General features: G+C 38.4%; 1 protein-coding gene across 14 annotated transcripts in view; it reads right to left on the bottom strand.

Moving 5' to 3' along the window:
* Window positions 1-1,667: 1,667 nt before the first annotated feature.
* Window positions 1,668-23,025, bottom strand: part of TENM3 (teneurin transmembrane protein 3) — a 410,560-nt gene continuing 389,202 nt past the window's right edge. For all 14 annotated transcript variants that reach the window (XM_085058723.1, XM_085058722.1, XM_085058727.1 and 11 more), the window contains 6 exons: window positions 19,748-19,923; window positions 18,825-19,060; window positions 13,024-13,320; window positions 10,208-11,819; window positions 8,197-8,327; window positions 1,668-4,319 (listed from right to left, as the gene is read on the bottom strand). In XM_085058723.1, the coding sequence (XP_084914849.1) occupies window positions 3,564-4,319; window positions 8,197-8,327; window positions 10,208-11,819; window positions 13,024-13,320; window positions 18,825-19,060; window positions 19,748-19,923 (3,208 nt within the window). In that variant the 3' untranslated portion in view covers window positions 1,668-3,563. The remainder of the gene's footprint in view (window positions 4,320-8,196; window positions 8,328-10,207; window positions 11,820-13,023; window positions 13,321-18,824; window positions 19,061-19,747; window positions 19,924-23,025) is intronic.

Below are 23,025 nucleotides of genomic sequence, written 5' to 3'. Positions count from 1 at the left end.
AGAGTGGCAGTGGTAACTGGCATTTTTTTTCCCCCCATGTCAAATGCAAATCTCTCACCTCCCAAGTGTGAACATACAAAGATCTCTTACAGCCTTTTTTTTCTTTAATAACAAAATCAGGCCATAGTTAGCTAAGCAGTGACCTGATTAGTGCTGGATCAACATGTTACCAACTCAAGGTTGTCCCTACAAAGGAAGTGTGGTGAAGTTTGCCTGTTCCAACTAAAATGAAAGCAGTCTCTTGACGTAGAGCAGTGCTGAAGTCAGCAGTTTCTGCCAAGTGGGCCTATATGCAGGTTGAAGGATCTCTTCTGTGTATATGTGTAACTACCAGTGCCAATCTAATTCTTTATAATCAAATCCTTTTTGTTGTATTTTTACTCAGGAGGATATGAGAGAAAACAGTTCTAAGTGATTTTTTTTTTTTGTTCTTTGGCTTTCCTTATCTATAAAAGATTTGGCTTTGTGGGGTATATTTAATGTTTTCTCTAAAGTAGGCCCCCTGAGAGATCCCATGGAGTAATTCACTTTGCTGAGTTAGCAGATGAGGCCATTGGATAGAGTCAAAAAAAGATACTGCCAACTGTGAAGCAAATGAATCGATAGCAGTGCAAGGGGATCATTTTGCTTCTTCGATATGAGAAAAGTGGTAGCACAGATGCAATATCTGACATACAGATTTAAAAAACCAAATATAAACACACACGCACACACACACACATTGGTTTGGCTTTTATTGGAAAGCCTAGATGCAATCTATAGTTATCAATTTGTGGAAAATTCAGGACACATATAAAGTTAAGAAGGCAAATTAAAAGAACAATACAAATCAGACGAAATATACATCTCAAAATATCAGGATAGCATTTTGACTGGCATTGTCTAAAATACTTAGAATCTCCTTTCTTTTTTTCTTATTTTTGTAATATGCTTCTTTAATTATGCATATTTTTTCTTTAAAAAGATCTTTTGTTTCTGTGTTCCCCAAGGTCACTATTTCCTGCAGGAGCATGTCCAGATCAAAAGTCTTTTTTAGCAAGAAATAGGCTCATTATACCTGCTAACAAGGCCACTAATTGGCTTGATTTGACTGTATCTAAAATGATCACCAACAGATACTATAATTTTTTGTTTATTGGTGCCAGAACAAAGGAGAAGGGACTGGTACGCGCCAAGTAGAAGATATATTTCAATGTTGACATGTTATACAAGCTTTTCATATTCAAACAAAACAGAAACATTGGACATAATTTAGAATATGAGCCTATTTCAACAGAGAGCACTTACAGCATGCTAAATACAGTGCTGTGGAAGAGTCACCCAACAGAACTGCAAACACCTAGCATTTTACACCTTTTCAAAAGAATACGTAGATCAATGACACGCCTCTGGGGTCTGACATACCATCCTCTCTAAATTTAGGGCCCTCAAGCTTCAAGGGTAAAAGTACTAACGACTAATCTGTGCTTTAATTCTAATAGATGATTAGCATTCATTATATGTGTAATTAGTTCTGTATGCTCTACCAAATACACACATACAGTAATAGCACCGATACTGTAGATTCGGTAGCGACTTGGCTGGGAGAAATTCAAATCTGTTTATCAAACAATCCTAATGTGCAATTTAGAGTATGTAATACCATAGACTCTCAGAATACAAAGCAGTTAGAAAACTATTTTTATTACATCCACTTGAACCATTCATAGTTAAGACACGTTCACTTACTATGTTCTGTCATTATAATACATGGATAGAAATACTGTGTATATTTCAATGAACATCAAAACCCCCAATTTTGTCTCATCTTAAAAATATTTATTTTTGTGGCTGAATTTAGTGCTCATGAGACTAAAGCTCTAAGAATGGTTTCAGCCAAGATGTAGAATAGATGCCACCACAGGCTTCCTATAAGGAACCAGCTGCACGCTTCAGTTCTTCCTGCAGCAAATATACTGGGCCTTGGAGCAGAGCATGCCAAATCTATGCAGTGGTGTGGAGATGCAGACTAGGCACTAGAGCTGGACCTTCCTCTCCATCCCCAGGTTCAGTGTTCACAGTAATGAGATTTGATCTGCCACCTGAAGGCCAGGAGATGAACCTACTGAACAGCCCGCCTGCCTAAAGAGCAATTCTGTAGCATCAGGTCAGAGGTACGCTTCTTCTATCTGGAGTTATTAACATCTAAAAGAGCTGTATTATACAGAAGACAAAGTTGACATAACTGGATGAAACGACATCATTTCTTCTTCTTCTTCTACATACAATTTGCCAAGCACCTGAGACACTATTCTCTCCATTGTGGAACAAAGCTTCTAAAAAACCAACAGAAACCCCACCTGGTATGAATAAATGTCCATTTATTATATTAGGGCTGGAAAAAGACAAGGAAACCCCAACCTATTAAAGTCTTCCATCATACTAAACAAGACTTATTTGGTTACTGTGCCTTCTAACAATGACTGATGAAGTGGCACTGGCCTGGGTGACAAGGAGAGGGAAGGGAGGGAGCTGTGGTCTGATTCAGCCAGCCACTTTGTGGAGTGTTCCATCCTATCAGCAGAGTGATAGATGCACAGCTTTAAACCTAATACAAAAATATTAACACTTTTGGACATTAGTCATCACTGTTATATCTCTACAATATAATCCTTTATACTGTACAGCTATAACATAAAAGGTGCAATTCCTTTTTCTTTAAAAAAAATCACACACAGCACATGTTTTTATCATTTTATTTTTAAGTATAAACTTTTTTAAACACTTTACATAAATTAACTCCTCTGAGACTAATATTTGATGTACAGTAAATTGTAATTCATATAAAAATCCATAAACAACTTGTCACATAATTTACAAAAAAATCAGGGTTTCCTTTGCTTATATGCAACAAGGATTCTACTTGCCATTTTCCCCCCAAGGCAAACCATGTTAGCATTGTAAAATCCATTATTAAATTCCCATGGTAGCATAAGTCACTTGTGCCAATGTCCTTTTAGAAAGCAGCACAGTTTAATGCAGTTGGGTTGTCTATAAACAGTAATTTTTGCCCCACGTTTTAAAATTAACAGATATATACCACATCCTATGCAGTGAGAAAGAGAGAGAAAAAGAGAAAGAGAGAGACTACTTCTCATAAGCAAAGGTCAACAATTCAGTACTATTTGGAAACACTGTATGGGTCTGTATCTTAATTAAATACAGTGCCTCAAAGGAACAGGCAGCCTGTTGCAAAATCTGTAGGCCTTTTTATTTTCTTTTTTTCTTCTTTTTTTTTTTAATACTTTTCAGTCCAACTTGAGTGCAGCGATATGCATATGTAAACATATTCTTTAAAGCAGATCACCTTTAAGGTCATTGAGAAAAAAAAAAGTTTTGTCATTAGCAGTATCATTCTTCTGGGAAGGCGCTCTTTTTATTAGAGAGTCTGGATTGTGCTACAGAAAAAATCTGAGCAAAGATGTAAGCTTAGGCTCAAGTAGTAATGCAGCAAAACAGTTTAGTCTCCTTTTTAGAAGACACTGGTACGCAGTCTCTTTGGCAGCCTGAGCTAAGCCAGTGTGTTACCTCTTTCCTATCTCACTTTGTCTGAGGAACTGTATATTGTTAGCACTGTCTGCTAATTCTGGATATTGCTCCACAGAGAGTACATAGTACCCATCGTATCCTTGTACCTTTCCAGCACTTAGCAACTGCCTCTTTTCTCCTTCTGTCCACAACCTGGCACCTTCCTCTCCATCTCTTACTCTCTGTTGTTCTCTGGCCCAGGCACTGGAAAGAGCTCTTTGCCTGGCTTGCTCCAGTATTCGGGCCTTTTCCTCATCGAGTGTCATGCCATAGCGGACGTGCAGCGCTAAAGCACCATATTGCATTTCAACATCAGCAAACCTACGAGTCCTGCCGTTCACCACAGTGGTGGACTGGGAAACAGTGACGTTGATGCCATTCTCCAGGGCCTTACGCCCACTTGTTAGCCTCAGTGTCCCAAGGTCACTTTCAGGGGAGGTGGTCTTGATAAAATAGTGCGTGTCCTTTCCCTCCACAGTGAAATGCAAGTTTTCTAGGTAGTAAGCGTTGTTCAAAACAGCTGCCACTTTTATGCAGTCCTCATTTGCAATGTTGAGCACGTTTGTTTGCACTTTGCCTTGATTGACAGCGAGCATCACCCCTTTCCCAATCAGAGACTTCACTGTGGCAAACCACAGCCATGACTTCTCTCCACTGGATTTCCGTCTGCTGACCTGCACTTCTGCCATCTTTCCCAGGGAAAGGAATGCCTTTGCTTGTCTCGCCACTTGTTGTTGCACTCCAGAAATTGGCTGTAAACAAGAACAGACAGAAGTTTTACCAGCCATCTGTAGCCCCCTAAATGCCAAACAGCCAGGATTTCTTGGTGTGCTGCCCGTGGACAACAACAGGATATGCCACAACTGACAGTGCCAAGGAGTTAATTAGATCTGCATACTGCTTGTTCTGCTGAGTTACAAGACTATTTTGCTAATGTTCGATGCTTTTACTCTTTGTTTCCCTGAGAACCTGCACAAAAATCTGATTTAATTTCAGAGGCTACTTACTGGGCTGCATGGGACAGACTCACAATACCAATACTTAACCACAAGAATCACAGAACAGTTTAGGTTGGAAGGGGACCTTGAAAATCATCTAGTTCCAACCTCCCTGCTGTGGGACACCTTCAACTAGACCAGGTTGCTTAAAGCCCCATCCAATCTGCCCTTGAACACCTTCAGTGATGGGACATCCACAGCTTCCCTGAGCAGCTTGTTCCAGGGCCTCACCACCATCACAATAAAGAATTTTTTTCCCCAATATGTAATCTAAACCTACTCTCTTTCAATTTGAACCCATTCCCCCTAGTCCTGTCACTACATGTTCTTGTAAATAGTCTTGCCCCATCTTTCCTGTAACTTCCCTTCAGGTGCTGGAAGGCTGCAATGAAGTTACCTCTTCTCTTTTCCAGGCTGAACAATCCCAATTCTCTCAGCCTTTTCTCATAGGAGAGGCACTCCATCCCTCTGATCAACTGGGTGGCCCTCCTCTGGACTTGCTTCAACAGGTTTACGTTCTTTCTGTGCTGGGGACCCCAGAGCTGGATGCTGTATTCCAGCTGAGGTCTCACAAAAGCAGAGTAGAGTGGCAAAATCCCCTCCCTTGTCCTGCTGGCTCCACTGATTTTGATGCAGCCCAGGACACAATTGGCTTTCTGGGCTGCCAGTGCACACTGCCAGATCGTGTCATATTAATATGGGTAAGAGTTGTTTTAGTATGGTGTCATCTCAGTATGGTGTCATCTCTTCCTCTGAGCTGGTTCAAGTATGATTCCTGTCTACCATGAGTCCAGTCAAACTGAGGAGATTTTTGAGGGTCATGAAGCTGTGCTTTAGAACTGGAACAAGCCTTTCTTTACGCCGAGTCAGGAGGTAAGAGTCAAGCAGCCATAGTCTGAGACCAAACTGCAGGGAGGCTCTCATAATCCCTCAAACTGCTAAAGGAATGAGGGAAATCAAACTGTAATGACAGTCTTTACAGTCAAAGAGAGGGAAGCAAATGGTATGGACCAGTGAGGTGGAATACTGGGGACTAATGCCCTTGCAAACACTTGCAGAAACTGATAAAAGGGGATGTGTGAAAAGAATATGGCCAATCCAGCTGTGTGACTTTCTATTTCAGTCCAAGTATCAGCCTCCTGCCTAAAAGAGCTTCTCCCCAAGAACTCTGGATGGGTGAAGCCCTGAATACAGCAGAGTGTTTTGTTCATAGCTAGCAAAGACAATGAATGAAAAGAACCAACAAGCCAGTTTAATGGAAAAGCTATGACATTCTGTCATGGAAGAGCTGTGTGTAGCCCACTATGCCAGATGCACTCAAAAAGAGAGGATGGCTGGGGATTGGGACTTGTCAGCATAACTGCAGTGGTTAGCCAGAGCAGCTGAAAGAGCAGGAGCAGCTAGCAGGAATGGTTAGATGGTGCAGCTAGATAGCAGGACAGCTCAAATTACAGGGTCAGCTGTGGTTGAGATGAGACCTTACAACTCTGCAGAACAGACACATCTGTCTAACCCGGTGTCTTAACAGCAACAAGCTGTGAATGAGCTGTACTGATAGAGGAGGGGAGCAGACAGGTTCCCTAGCAGTTGACTCAGCAGGAAACAGAGAGAAAGATTTAAATAAATAGCTTTGGCTGCACTTTTGAAAATGAGTGCTTAGTTTTTGATGATGCCGTTTATCTTCCAATTGACCCCTTCTCCCTACAGTAAAATCCTGCTTAAACCATTTGATTCACTGCTGACAAATGGGTCAAAAGCCTGTTTTGTTTTCCTAAATTTCTGGATGGGAGAACAAGAAGGAGTCATTAAGATTCATACAACCTTAAGTCAGCCTTGCTGCTAATCAAAGCTTGGCAAAAAGTTTGCTAAGGCGCTTCTCTGTTTTGCCACAAGGGTACCTTTCTGGAGGGGACAGCCCCTGAGGGAATGATGAATTAACTTGGACTCTCCATTCTTCTTGAATATGGCAGATTTCTGTCTGTGCTTGCTAACAAGTATGAATTTCAGCTGTTGTAAATCCTGCATAAAAGCTATTGAGCACAAAATATATTGTAGACAGCAATCCTCAGTGAGAGTAGCAAGATGCTATAGCAACTTCATAATGACGTTTGTTTATTTTTAACATGTATCCTCAGAGCTCGGTAAGGCTCACTCACTCCAGAATGTTTCAAAATACTAAGTGGTTTGTATGTTTACTTCTGTCTCCCGGTTGCATTTGCTTGTTCACCAGTGAGTATCAAAGTTACAGCTTCTTCCTACCTGAGAATTTTGTATCTTTGTTTTCCTATCACGCACTTCTTGCTCTGTCATGTCACATGCCCCTGGCATTCCTCACGTTATTGAGCTTTCTCCTGAAGATTTTTGACAACTAGCTCTCTGCTCTCATCTCTTTTGACCAGACTGGTTCTGTTCCTGGTATGCCTTTGCTGGTGTTAGTGGAGGATTTCATTCTTTAGCCTTTGAGACCTAAATAAACAACCTCTGATAGCTCTTGACAGCCATTTCTAATGACAGATCTCTTATCTCCCAATACAATGGAGTGCTTGCCATGCTCCTCCTTCACTGCTTTTGTTGCTCATGGGAGCAACTAAACTCATGCTGTGCTCTAAGGTCTTTCCCTGTTACTCAATTCCTTGCTATTAAAAATTAACTAACTAACTAACTAACTACTAACTAACTAACTAACCAACTAACTTCCTGAATGCAAAGTTAGCTTCCATATGTCCCCTTCTGCTGGGCCACATTTCTAAGGACTTTTGGTCTATGTTAGGTTGTAGGATTTTTTAAGATTATATCATCTTTAATTCTTCTAACATTCTCTATCATGATTTTTGTAAAAAGAGATCCTTTTTTGACTGCTTACAATGGGATCACCCATTTGAATGTCTCTTAATTCTTCCTTCTGGACTGAAAACCATAGGATTTTTGAGGGCACAGGTCTTTGATCTTTGAGTAAGCCTAATTTGTAAATATAATTTTCTTAAACAGCAGACTTAGATTTTACATCCACATTTATTTCTTCCATTATTTAAAACTATAGCAGGTTTTCGGGATGATAGTTCATTTTTTTGTTTTCAAAAAATTTCACAAGCACCTGAGTTTTATGTAATATAATAGGTTTAGCTCCGGTAATTTCAGTTTCAGTATTTTATCTTTAAATAAAACATGGTATTCATAATGCATGGTTAATATTAAAAAGAAGTAAAATTATAGTGGTGCCTGGTATATGTATGTTATATCACCTGTTCTGTTTATTTCACAGTCTGTTTTTTACTACAGTGTTCAGTTACTGCCTTCAGGCAAAATGTTCATACAAATCTAATCTCTGTAGTTTCTGCTATGAAAATTAGACATCTTTAAAGCATCTTGAACTTCTTTTCATTGACTATTGTCTTTTAAAATTTTATTGTTGCTGAAAGCAAACAAAAACTTACATAAAATAGTACCTAACTTAGCAAATCTGTAAAAAAACCCTCTATCTGTAATTTCTTTAAATTCTTTAGATAAAGGCACTGTTCATATTTAACTTTGCAAATAACCGTGGCTGTCAGAATTATCCATGCCTAACAAGATCTGAATAGAAGGGAACATTCTGTCTCATTCAATTTGTATGTTTAGTTTTGTTTCTTACTGGTATGTCTTCCCATTGCTGGCTCTTCACAAGTTCATAAGAAGGTTCTGTTAAATCAAATTTTGGAACAGGGAAGCCAGGAATGGCATTGTGCAGATGGAAGCCGAATGTCACCAGCCAGCTGTTAACATCTGAAAGAGAGTAATTGTATGAAGAAATAGAGAAAAAAATTAGAATTGTTCTATATTTTGCAACCATACCATTTTTACATATAATAGTTTTTGGCATAGTTGATTACCTTTTGTAACATGAACATTATTCAACAGTCTTTGTTTTGCTGTGGATGGATTTAGATTTATACTATAGCTACACTAGCAAGCCTATACAGGAAACTTGCTGTTCTAAACTTAAAAGAAAATGACTGTTCTATATAGGAGTTGCCCTAGGCTCAGTTGAAAGGTATTGCAGGGTTCAGCAAGTCTGAAGGCCTCAGTGACTTCCAGAACAGTTATGGCAGTGCAGTCAAGGGGAGATTTCCTTGTAATACAGCCCAAACTAACTGGAATGTCATGGTCAGGATAAATGTGCTTTATGTCATACCTTCATCATCAGTACTTCAAAATAAAGCAAAAAAAAAAGTACTGCAGAGCACATCTTGTCCTTTTGGCATGTATGTGTTATTGTAATTTCTTCAAACTACTCCTGAAATAGCACCTACATGGCCAACCACCTTTTAAATGATTTGGCATATATTTTTTGTTGATTCAAGAGAAATCTGCCTCTCTTCAAGATAATGTTGGATCGATGAAATTAAAAACTAAGGAAATGCATCAGTAAGCAGACAGGATACTAAATTATCATTAGATAACATTATTTATGATACATTTTATGTTCTGTTAAAAACAAATAAATTAGGGGTGCCAACAATTAGTTAACAATTGTTTGGCAAGAATATGTGCTCTGCCTTGTTTCTGTTTTTCTACACTATCTTCCACAAATACTAAGCTTAGAAGTTGGCAGAGTGCTCCTTACCAAGTCTAGTAATTTTTATTTAAGAAAGCTCCAAATAAGTGGAACAAGGAAGCAATTTTTCCAAAAATTAAAAGAATAAAAATATTTATTTTACAATAATTTCTAACATTTTCAAATAAATGATATGCCTCATGAGGCTCTGCATCTAAAACTGCCAGTCAGCCAAATTACTAATTGTAATAATAACCTTATATAAACAGTGTATGTTGGTCCATTTTAGACATCAAAGATGTTAAGAAAAGAACCGAAACTGTATTTTGAGGGCAATTTCTGAACTAAGTGAATGATTTTCAATGCCACAAAGAATCTGATTCTAACTGCATGCCCTACGGCACATGCTGTTAAAAGAGGACAGATTCAGAGGTCTGTTATTATCCTTACTCCCAGGCAGCCTGTTAGCAACCCACTTAATAGCTGCTGTTTGTTAAATTAATGCAAACCCACTTGATTCCCAGGATGCTCTTCTAAGTGGTAGTCTCACAGCTCCTAAGTAAGTGGGGCTGAGCCCTTCCTGTAGACTGGCACGTCTGTGTATTTTGGATTATTTACATCTATTCAAACACAAAAAATCAAATGTCTCTGAGCCATACATTTGTCCAAAATTCTGGTGTCATGCAGTGAGATTTTGGTATGTAGAAAAATGGAAAACACTACATATCACTAACTCTAGAACCACAAAAAGCATATAGGTTCTGTAAAAACTGAGGTATGAAAGTGGCATGTTAGCACCTTTTTTTTCCAAAAGTGAAGTTCACTCCTTTTTCTATAGTATCCTACTTCACCTTCCTTGCACCTGGCTGTGTACTCATTAGTTTGTGCTAGCCCTGGAGCTTATTGGGCAATTTACATAAGCAGCCTTGCAAAAGCCTACCCTTAAAAATATCAACCAACTTCCAGTGACTATTTTCTGTGATGCTGCTGAGTTAAACTGATCACAGAAGGACCCCTCCTGCCTTTGCTACCTGCAGTCTCACTTCCTCTAAATTGGATGCCAATAGATCGAGCATCCCCAAGCTGCAATCAAGTAACCTTCTCTTACCTGTGATATAATCCTTCACATCGTGTATTTTACTGGCTGGGTTGTTATTTCTAAACATGTACAAATTAAAAGGAGCTGGATCCTTCCCAATTCTCTTCCAGATTTCAATATCGGGTGTTGTCCACCGGCCTGCCAGTATGTCATAATCTCTTTCTCCAAAGTGGACTAGCTTGGTCAGTGGGTCATATAAGCCTCCATGGAATCCAATTACCAGCTGGAAGTCAAGGTTAGAGTCAAAATAGATCTCTCCATAGGCAGTGTATTGAATTTGTTTAAGCATAAGACCATTGCTACTGAAAACAGCCAGTGGTGTCCCTGTATTGTCTGATGCAATGTAGAATTCATCTCCACTGCTAATTTCCATGGCAAAAAGGTGTCCTTGCAGATCATAATAAAGAGATGTGATTTCAGAACTTGAGTGGTTATATACATGAGTTATCCTGGTTGGGTAAGTAAGGTCTGCGTAAAAGAACTGGAGATGCTGTCCAAGGCTAGTTTTACTGGAAACTCGTCGTCCAAGTCCATCGTAACGGTAAATCACTGTCCACCCACTGCCTTTGCTATAAACTCGAGTAAGAAGGCCCTTTGAACTATATTCAAAGATTTCAGTACCCCTCTGACGCAGAAATCCATCTTCATCTAACCTGTACTGAACATCTCCTAGTCGGGTTATTCTGTCCCTCAGGTCGTACCGAAGTGGCGTCAAACGGGCGCTGCTGCTGGGGTTGAGCAAGTGGAGGTTGCCATTCAGGTCATAGTTGTATCGCCACATTATTTTTTCATTCAGATAAACTGTCTGGAGCTGACCATCTACATCATATTCATAAGCATATTTTGTGGTGTTGGCAAATGGCCCAATCTTAATTTCTCTTTTGGTCACTCGACCCATGTTATCATACTGAATTGTAATCCAATACATTAATGAACGAAATATTTCATACTGAATTTCCTTGATGCGTCCATGTGCATCAAAGTGTTTTGTGTATGTCATTACAGCTGTTGAAATGATCTGATTAATATCATAATATATAACTCCAAATTTTCCAAACTGTTCAACTTTGCCAGAGATATCATCAAACTGGTAGAGATCAATAGGCAATGGGGTTTCATTGATGACACCTTGCATGCTAGTCACTCTGAAGCTATTGTCATAGCTGTAGTCAAATCGGGCATTTACCATTCCATCTTCACTAAAGCGGAAAATCTGTCTGTCAATCAATGGGCCAATTTGTCTGTATCTAATGGTGCAGATAAAACCATCGCTTTGGAGGTTTACTGTTTTCAGGACTCCTGCTGTCTCATCATAAGTAAAACTAACTCTTGTACTATCATATAAAATTTCTGAGAGCTTGGTCTGCCGTCTGTACTTGAATAATACTCTTCGGCTTGTCCCCAGGAAAGCAGTTTGAAGGAGCTGCCCTTCTTCATTGTAGTCCATTATAACAGAAGCATTACTTTCCGGGGGGTTGTATATATTCCGATAATAGCCGATGGAGCGGATAGTCTGCATGGTATGACGAGCAACACTGGGCATGGTGACAGCAGAAAGCCGATCCAACAAATCATATTCGAAGATATACTGCCGTTGGCTATGGAGCAGAAGAACCATTGACTGAAAATTAAGAACAGATTTTTATCATGTGACAAATGGTGCAGTATTTCCCCTCCCGCCATATACTGATACTATTTCTTCACAAAAATGTGACATTCCCACTTGAGAAAATTATCTCCTCCTTAATTGAGTTATCCTTGACCTTACATGTTGTTAATATCTCCCTGCCTAATTTACTTGTATGCTTAATTGTGAGGGGTTCTGTAATTAGTAGTTCCACATTCATAATTTGCTACTTGTTATGACTGTATCACTCTTTTATCAAGCATTCACAACTAAACAGCAGATTGTCAATGGATTCAAATAAGTCATGTTTAATATGGGAAGAAGTAAAACTGTCTTAGAGCCATTAACTCACAAGGAGAACAACATATGGGAGATACAATTTCTTCCCTACAATTAGAGATGATTTTGAAGAATTTGAATAGCCTGAGATCTCTGAATACTGTGTTCTTGTTCTGTAAGCTTTTGAGACATAGGCAAAACAATTGTTTGATTATTCATCACAAAAGGAGCTACTTGGAATGATTCTGACATTTTTCTAATGCATGGCTATTATGTATCATAGGTCTTGATTAAATTAGGTCTGTGGTAACTAGTAAACAGTATTTGCTGAGCAACAGCTTGAACAGAACTATATTTAAACCCCTGAAAGAAATGGATTCTCTTTCTGCATAGCAGACATGAGATCTCACAAGGGTGATTTTCACAGATATTTCTAGAAGGAGAGCTGTCATTCAGCAATTGTTACATGTGTATTGATTCCTAATCTTTTGCCTATCCCTTATTTTTATGCTACAACATATAGCAAGTACAAATTGGCAGCTGTAACTATTTAGAAAAAAGAGCTTTTCTTTGTAGTGAAAAAAGCCCACAACAGTGAAGCATTTCCAAACAAATTATTTTCAGCTGACTTGAATTGCAGATAGTCCCTGCACCTTATTTTGAGTGTTAAGATAAAAGGTAAATACAGATGCTTCTTAGTCAGTGGCCTAAATAATTTAAAAACACATCAATCCCTAGCAATTAGCTACAGCATGATTACATATCTGTGGAATGAAACATTTCCCTTGGAATCTCATGTTGATACTTAGAATAATTGCAATGCACTTCTACTACCTATGTTTTGTTTTGTACGCAGCAGTGAGGTGCTGCAGAATTTCAGCACGTTCCAAGCATTTTTAAAAACCTGAGTGTTCTTTACCTTTTCCAAATATGTGTAACTCCAAGTTTTCCCATCAGCAAACACTCTAGACACTATCCTTCCCTGTCCATCATACTCTATTTTTTCGCTAGTCGTGCCTCGCTGTATGCTGCCTATTTGACCTGTGGATGAATAGGTAACATTGACAGCCATCAGCTTGCTGCTCGGGAGCCACAGGGTGGGGTGCCCTGACGTGTCGTAGGCAATCCTCAGCAGGAATTTACGGTGGTCATCGTAGATCTTTTCTGTCTTTGTGGTTCGATCAAAGTCAACTGAAAGGAGGTTTCTGCCATTAACCTTTTTAAAGCAAACAAAATGACACAATAAATCATGGTGTTCAAACCCCAGCCACCTGTTATTTCCACAAAGCTAGCTATTCTTTAAATACCATTTGCAGTGATTAATTTGCTGTATGTGTAAATTATTTTAGCAACTTCTTGATATAATTTTAAGGCACTATATTAGTATCTACCTTAGAAGGTCTGATTATATGAAGAGATGGCTCAGAATTTCTCACAATGTGTTCTTTCTTGAAGCTTAGTCAACTGTTAAGAAAATACTGAAAGATGTGTACTGAAAACTTCTGTAATAAATGGGGTCATTTCAATGAACAAAATACTTCTTTTGTAGGCAGTCCAAAGTATATCTAGCAAATTATTGTCAAAATATATTCCCAGCTTTTCCAGTTCATCACAATCACGCTAAGAAAGAACTGAATTCCAATCCTTCACAGCAAGTACTTTTCAAAAGAGCAAATACAAAATGAAGATCTTCAAATGCCTGTTAAATCTTCCAATTAAGGTTAAACAGTTTTTAGAACATAGGTATTCCCTTTCTGGATCAAATGGAAGTTTAACTCAGTATACCATTCACTCCTGCAATGTATTTATAAGGCTGAAATCCTTGGTAGAGCATTATATCTTTTTTCTAGTGAAGTGACCACTTAAAATCATAAATGACTGGAAGGCTACTGAACCAATGAAAACCAGTTATAAACGCTTTGAAGTTTATAACTATTTTGATTCAAAAATAGAGCCTTAACACAGGTACATTTATGTTGAAAACCTTATTGTTGATATATGTAAACTACAGTGATGGATAGTGATTTCTATATAATACTTTTACATTGAAATCCACCCCCCAACTCCCTTTAGTATTCTAAATATGCCAACTTTCAGTTTCATTGAATTAGCCCTCACATTTAAATTTATAAAAATAAAATGTCTGGTTATCTTTTCCTATATCAGTGGCTTCGCACTTCTCCATTCCCCTCAGCACTGAATAGTGTTTTACTGTTCTCCAACAGGCCTTGAGGATGTCTTTGCTCATCTGTTAACCATTTCTGTATCTGCTGTGTCATTTTAAAGTTGTTCCAGGTGGGGTGAAAAACTGATAACTGAGATTTTTCAGCACTGTATTTTGCGAACATGTGGGAAGAGGGTAGAAATGGACAAAGAGCTGTATATGTGTATTAAGAATTTTTTTGAAATTCTTTTTCAAGTGCTTCATCCATACATTACAAAGCGTGAACAAAGATGGCTAAATAACGTTCAGAAAAGAACAAGAGCATAGATAGAGATAAACCAAACAAATGACTGGAGAATTTTTGCATTTTTCAGGCTGAATGTTCAAAACTCCATATATAATAGATGTTGGTACTTATACCCTGAGGCTGATAAGCTGCTAAAAGATCAATATAAATTAGATCCTTTATTATTGGAATAAAAAGTATGAAAGTGCTGGTGATAGGTCACAGGCAAATGGGAAAAAAATTCCTACAAATGCTGAGTTTTGCTCAGTCTATCTCTCTATTTATGTTCAGTATCTTTCTCCTTTTTAATATGAAATCATTGGCATCAGAGGAATCTACACTATCAATTTTGCAAAAAAATCACATTTTCATGTAAATATCCTAAGTAAAGAACACAAAGTCCAGCAGATGCATAATAGTTGTTTCACCTATTTAATGAACCATCAAATGTTATTTAATATAATCTGAAAAATTGACGCTACAAGACTGATGCCAGAAGTAGTTTAAACTTAGCTGTGAAGTATTCCTGTTCAACTCCTTTTTTGTAATTTTTTTTTTACTTCTTTGTTTTCAGTTAGTTGTTGTTTAAACTTTCCAACATCTAATATTAGCTCATTTACCTAAATTAATTTTTAAATTTTCTTTATCTCTGGCTTTTTTTCCCCAGTGTCTCCCACAGATACCTGCACTCATCTCTGCACGTCCCCGCCTGTTTTGCTTTTCTGATTTTTTCCCTTTCCTTTCTATCTCCCCTTCCTTATTTTACATTTAATTATGATTTTTATAAATTTTCTTGTCCACTTCTCAGGATTAGACACTGAAGTTAGAATGGGTACTTCTGATTTCTGAACTGGCAAAGAAAGAAGGGTGGTTTTGTGGTTAAGGCAGACGTCCAAGCAATCGTGGTTAATTTCTTGGCTAAGCACATCCTTCTCGTGTAAATTGCAACAAAGTACTTAATCTGCTGTCTCACTGCACTAGCTGCTAACTGGGATAATACCATCCCTTGCCATTTCACTTTCCATCTGTCTGGTCTGTGTAAGGGCAGGATGTGAGGGGAAGGAAAGGAAATACCTCTTGTTCCAGCCAGTTTCATGCTGACAGAGTTCTTGCATTCAGACGTGAGGTTTTGGCGAGATTTTGGCTGTGCTTGTCTAATTTCACTGGCAGTTAGAGTAACAGTGAGTTTTGGTGATCTAACTTCTTTCGTTGGGCAGTATAGGGCTGGAATAACACATCTCAGCTTAAGCAGTGCCTTCAACTGAAGCATTTCTTAATAACATCTCTGCTACCAAAATGCTTTTTCAGGAAAAGTTGAATGTTTTTATTGTGTCTAAGATAACGACACTCCAAATACATTTGGAACCTCTGGGTTTCATTATGATAAAAATTGTACTTGAGGAAATTTTCAGTGAAGAAACACAGTGACACAAAATTGAGTCTTTTGACAGTCCCTACCTACTGTCCTGATACATTTCAGTAATTTACATCTCCATCTATCCTCCTCTGCTTTAATTTCCGTTTTTCTTTCCAGTGAGAAGCATGAAATCTGTCTGTGATTCCTCTGTTAGGAGTAGGAATGTACTGCTGTGTCTTACAGAGAGAGTCAAGAGGTAATGTGAAAACTGGAGACTGCTGCAGAGCTTGCAGTATGTCAGCTCTCAAGAGGAGGCACAGCAAACTCCTCTCGTGAGCTTCCTTGTCTGTGTTACCAGTCCACTCTGGGTGCATCCCTTGAGACAGAGTTCATACTAGTTCCTTTGTTTGAGACCTTTGAGAGACCCTCAATACAAAGGCCCTAAAAAGGCTCTTTCATACAGAGGATTTCCAGGACCTTTGCCTGGCCTATAGACCAAACACACAGCTCCTGAGACAGAACTAGCTTACTGAACAATTACAAAACAAGTCAGAACAAAAGAAAGATTGACAGAAGATTGTTGAGTTAAGGAAAGGCAACATAATTCCTAATTAATTTCTTTAGAAAGATTACTAGTACTGGGCAGAAATAATACAAGATAGAAAACCAAGATAGTACCTGACAGTGTGCTTTGTAACATTAGATACTGCATATATATAACACAGTGAAAATGTCACAGAGATGAGTACATTTACTGGCAATGCATTTTATCACTGCTTTTTGTCTACATTTGTCTTTGCTGCAAAATGTTGATGACATATCTGTCTGTACATGGAAATGATGAGCTCCATAAGTTCTTCTTTCTCTTGTTTTCTTTTTCTACTTTCCTACATCCCCCCATCCAGCCCCAATTGATATTTTGGTAACATCTCTCCATGTAAATCAATTTCACAAAACATTTCTTTTTTTTTTTCCATTGCTGACAAGTTTATTTCCTTTTTTTTTTTTTTGAGGCATTTTTCTCTTATTAGCTCATTCTCCACCTGCCCTACTTCTCCCATGTCTATATACACTTTTAATTAGTATTATTTTATCCTAATCTGTAATCTTTCATTTTCCCTGCCATCTTGTTAAATCTTTCCCTTTTGTTTGCTATTCCTTTTTTTTTTAAGATTTTTTTATTTTTGGTTTTAATTCTTTGAAGTTAAAGTTGCCCATGACAACTTTATCTTCTCTTTTTCTTTTACCTCCTCTGCACATGAACACCAAAACCTAGCATCATTTCTGAGAACTGCACTCAAGGTGATTTCTTTCACTGCTAAACCTCCCTTAGACTTCTTTCACAAATGAACTGGCAGGTGTATTATACCACTGTGGTATGTAATGACATGCCTATGAACCAGAGCCACAAGAATGAGCTTCAGAATCATGGCTTCCTTTTCCTCTTCCTTATCAATGTAAGATAGCTGCCACAGGTAAGTACTAGTATATTGTTCTTAAGCAGCAGCTACTCTGCATAATCATTCTTCCTTCTTGGAAAAAAATACATTCCTCTTCTAGAGAGGAATATAATCTGTATGACAGCATCCCCTCCTTTCTTGTCCCAATGGAAGATACAAAATATTTTAAGATCTCAAATGGCAAGAAGTCAAGTGGTCTGAAATTACTTACCTTCATTTGATACACTCCTAGGCCTTATTTTAAAGAATTGAGTTCAGTCCTAATAGTAAATCAGACCTTTGATGTGGTCTTGAAATTGTCTCCTGGCAACACAATTTTAAATGCTTAATCTATGTTGTCTTTACCAAATGGCTGTCACAAATCATAGTTTGCTTTCTACTTGTATTTTACTCACTATATAGGAAAAAGAAATGCCAACAAAATGGTAAAGACATATGTTAGAAGAATATGCCATACACATGCACACACAGTTAAACCCTTTCTACCACAAGAGTAAGTCTTAGTACAATTTTCATTTAATATAAAAAAGAAATAAAATCCAGGGATCATATTAACTTATGGCAGAGTAATTTAAAACAGGATTCTGAATCAGTTACATGAATTCAGTACCAGAAAGAAAAACAGTGTAGGAAAGTAGAAAATTATTCTTTTTAACTATTCCAGGCTAAAACCAACAGTTTAAATTTCACAGTGTGCTGATTTCAGCTGAGGTAAAGTTAATTTTCTTCACAGAGGCTAGTACAGGGCTATGTTTTGGATTTGTGCTGAACTCAGGCTTGATAACATATAGATGTTTTTGTTATTGCTGGGCAGGGCTTACACAGAGCCAAGGCCTTTCCTGCTTTTTGTACTGCCATGCTGGAGAGGAGATTTGAGGTGCATGGGAGGCTGGGAAGAGACACAGCCAGGACAGGTGACCCCAACTGACCAAAGGGATATTCCAGACCATATGGCATCATGCTCAGTATGTAAAGCAGGGGACGTTTGGAGTGATGATGTTTGTCTTCCCAAGTCACATTATGTGTGATGGGGCCCTGCCCTCCAGGAGATGGCTGAAGCCCTGCCTGCCCATGGGAAACATGGAATTGATTCCTTGCTTTGCTTTGTGTGTTTGGCTTTTGCTTTCACTGTTAAACTGTCTTTAGCTCAACCCATGAGTTCTCTGGGTTTTACTGTTCCAATTCTCTCCTCGATTCTGCGGGTGGGGGAGTGAGTAGCTGTGTGGGGCCTGGCTGCTGCCTGGCATTAAACCATGACACACAGAAAAGAGCAATTAATAAGTAAAACAGCCCATAAATAAAGTAATAAAACCAAATATTTCCAGATCTACAGTCAGCTTGTTTACACTAAATATTCTGTGGTTGTTGGATGGCAATACCTATGGGAATGTATTTACATTTCCTCATTCCTTAATGAGAATGCAGCAGATACCATGCATGCTTGTGTTCTTACCCTAAGCTTTCGGCCAAACACATTGACTTTTCCTTGGGCTTGCTCTTTCCGGAATCGCCACTCCACCAGGTTCTGCCCGTTCTCCCCTGGCAGGGTCATGTTTCTCTTTGCCATGGTTGGGTTGGCAGTGCCAGCCAAGACGTGTGGTTCTGTCTGGTAGTGTGAGTCCAGGCCGCTGGCATACAGGATTCTCAGTGAGCCATCGTAACCAATCTGGTAGCTATTTCTTAACTGATCTGAAAAGGCCAAAAAGAGAATTACAGGTTACCTACACAGGTTAAGATTCTGCCTTTGTACTGCACACTTTATGCTATATGTGCATCTTGACTGCACATAACTGACGCAATGATAATAAAGAGCCAGGGTGAGATTGTTAAGAATAAGTGTATCTGTCCCATAGGAGCAAAAATGCCTTTAGGACCTGTCATCAAAGTTACTTAAACACTTAAGAAAATCTCATCCTCACAATATATTCTTTGGATTGGCACAAAACACATTCTCTGCTGTTTCATTAGGCATTTTTGGCCTAATCCTAAGCATACTGTGACTACTCACTTTTGCAAGGATGTGGTTGCTGGGATATTATATGCTATTTTTAAGCTAAAATATCACTTCATACTATTTCTGTTACCCTTTCAATCCATGTCTTCTTTCCAAGATTCCTTTATAATATAGAGTAAGTATTCTACTTCCCATAGCTGCTTACAAAAGCTATTTGGTTAAAAAACTTACTTAATTCTACTTTTGTTGCAACTCCTACTTTCCCTGAACAGTTGTTTCTACACAGGTGTAAAAATGTGTATGTATCACCCCTTCCTCCAAACACTATGCTCCTGAAGTTTCACTTCTATTTGGAACTGCTTGGAACACCAAAAAAAAAAATTCAGGCTGGTGTGTGCTGTGAAATCTTTTGCTTACAGTACCTTGAACCATGGTATAGAAAGAATCAATTGATGATAAGTTGGAAGTGATGCTGACATCTTCCTCTCTGCTAGATGACTCAATGTCCACTGTAATGGCCCTTTCCATTTCCCCATGAAGGTTAGTGACGACTCCAGTTGGGAATGTAACATTTGTTAGACGGCCCTCGCTATCATAGCTAAAAAAAAAAAAAAAAAAAAAGGTCCAGAAATGATACATAACAGGAACAAATTGTTTTCACTTACAAGTAAAATGAACAAAAATACAAGCTACTCATATTGTTAAGGCACTTCTACTTTTTTTTTTTTTTTTTTTGGTGCTTGGGATAGGCATAGCAAAGACTTCAAACGTGCTTTGAAGTACTCAAAAGACTGCTTAACATACAGCAGCCTCAATGGTGATAGCAAAGAGCAAACAGATGGATCTTCAGCTCTGCATATTATTCTTTGAAGTGTGACCAGATCCTGCTGCACATCTAATTCACCATTTCAAAGGAAGCATATTTATTGGTGCTAAATTCTGTAGCATTCTGTACTCCCTATTACTGGACTAGATTTTCCTATTATTGTAGGAATCCTCAAAATTGTTTGAAAAAAGGGTCCCTAAATAAGAGTGTCTCTTGCGCTTTTCCTATTCAATGATTATGCAGACCACCTGTCCTCTTGTTCCTGAGTGCTTAATGTCTCTTGTGTTACTAAGAGACAGAATCTGGTGTAATATTTAATCTACTTAAGCTGCTTGTAGCTGAAAACCAGAACAGCTAGCATCTCTAACATGTTAACTGTCTGCAGATCATAGTTTGAGAATTTTGACAGAAACCATGAGATTTTTTTTCTGTGTCTACTGACATTTATTTAAACCAACAGCTTATATACTCCTTTAATATGAGCAGGTAGATAGAATTTCTGTAATTGAAGTAGATATATGACATCTAAACTATGCCTTTTCTTCTGCTGTGTTAGGTATACCACACTGGTACATGACCAGAGACTATGCTCACATCCAAACATGCATTGTGGCCACAGTATAGAGAGGTAAAGCACTATGTGAGCTTCTGGTTATAAAACTTGTCTTTAAGATTAGCTCTTCCAATACTACCATCTTCAGTTGTCAGCCTAGGTGTTCAGCTGAAGCTCCTTGTTTTGGAGCATAGCCTGTCTGTAGCTGCAGCAGAGAGAAACAACCATCCAAAGGATGATTCCATGCCCAAATATGACCTGTTTGTTGTCAGCAGTCTTTCATCCCTCTCCTGTGACCATGGAGTGGGAAGCTGAAGAACACCTTAGTCTCTTAAAGTAACTAGAACATGACCCTGCAGGTCCTCACAGTGTGCTAGACATTCCATGCTGACAGTTATCATCAAAATTGCTCCTAGTGGGAAAGAAAAGCAAAATTGAAAAAGCCCCAAGCATATCACTGAGGCTAGAGAAACTCTTCTTCTTAAATTGAGAGAATAAATCCTAACACTTTAACCCACAACACACTAACTTTCTCTGAACAGCATGAGTACTGCACAGCATTACTGTAACTGAAAGGATTAAGTTAAGAAATGTTTTCTTCCAGTGTGCTTACTCTGTAGATTTGACGGCTTTTTGCATACAGCCATTTCCATCCTTTTAGCACAGTTGATTTCCTTTGTTTATGCAAGACTTTCACTTAGCAACAGGCAAGAGAAAAGAATGCTTAAAAATCAGAAACCATACTGCAAGCCAGGGAAGTCAAGTGGGGAAACTTATTTTTTTGAAGTTAAGTACATTTCAAGATAATGGGGTTTCTTCCAGTGTGTTTCTGTCCCTAATTGTGGCTCTTTTTCACATACTGGACTTGGCAAGCTGAGATACTCCATTTATGCAGGAGACCAAAACAAACATACCAATGTTCCTTGTGCATGAATGTGACTGCTAGCCTATTCATGACCTTCAGTCTCATTCCTCAGTTCCAAGAACTTATTTTATTTTCATGCACAACTTCCCTTTGCAACTCCCTGGGGAGCATATATTGTCCAATTAGTGTCCTTTTCTATTTTCTGCTTTATGTTTGAAAATGGTATCAAATTACTTTGTTGGGAATTACTTGCATCCTTTGATTCCAGTAGCCATGTGCTGGTCTATATTTCAAACAATGCTTACTAAAGCCACAGAAGGTAAGATTTCCCTGTAAGAACTTTTTGACCATTTATACACAGCATCTGTGAGAAATTAATTACCAGATTTCTCAGTATACCACCTGAGTTGGAAAATGCAACACATCAGTAGTATTCAGTGCAGTGTGGCTTCAGTGTTGTATGCAGCACTGAACTGTGCTATCCTTCTTTTATACTTTTTTTTTTTTTCTGACTGTGCCCATAGTTTTTGAACTGGTCGCATCTTTCACAAATACGTGAAAGCACATCATGAGCCTGAGATAAGCAGTAAATATTATTACAGTGAGGGAGAGTTCAAAGACCAGCAAAAAATCATGCTACACATTCATGTTCTTAAAAACATGACTTTAAAGCAGAAAGAATCTTAAAAGCCATGATTGCTTGGTTCAGGCATCCTAGAGCAAGAAGAAAATGGAACTGAGATGTGAAAGGTAAGAATAGGATTTCTCATACTTTTATAGCCAGGAACAAAAAGAAAAAGGGGAAATAGGCCTTTCTACAATTCACTACATATTCCATTTTATGACAGATTGCAATGTGTGTCCTTCATTTTGTTCACTGTACATCGAATACTAAACTTACTTTATACGTGCTATCTTCTTGCCCACAATCAAAGCCTTATCAATGCACAGCATAGCAACATCACTCATACCTTTGGGCATTTTGCAGCCATTTTTCTTATTACATTCAAATATCCTTGCATTCTGCTGCCAAGGTGAATTTATTCATTCAAGATTGTCAGTTTTAGACTGAGAGATTTCTTTTTATCTGCCTAGTGTTCTAATATTGAAATTGCCCTAAAAGGAGTGAGATCTGAAGTCTAGAGGGCAAGTGCCTATATTTGGCATTTCACAGCTTCTTTGATCTTTTCATCCAAACACAAGCTCAGGCACACGTGTTACCATGGAGCCCTCTGATCTTTCTCCTATGCCAGGCTCCACAGCAAAGCCATTCAACCAACCTCTTCAATTCCTCAAGAGTGAGTCTCACATAAACTTTTCAAGAATCTAAACTAGAAACTTTCTCCCTAGATGTGACTTTGAGTGCATTAATCCCCTCAACTCATTTCGGTTCACATTAACGTAACGATCTTCATATTTGGTCAATAACTACAAAGGCAGCAGTGGGGGCAGCTGC

The sequence above is a fragment of the Lichenostomus cassidix genome, chromosome 4 (genome assembly GCF_008360975.1).
Source record: "Lichenostomus cassidix isolate B80296 chromosome 4, HeHo_3.0, whole genome shotgun sequence".
In the NCBI taxonomy this organism is placed as follows: domain Eukaryota; kingdom Metazoa; phylum Chordata; class Aves; order Passeriformes; family Meliphagidae; genus Lichenostomus; species Lichenostomus cassidix.
This window is presented reverse-complemented; position numbering and strand designations above follow the sequence as displayed.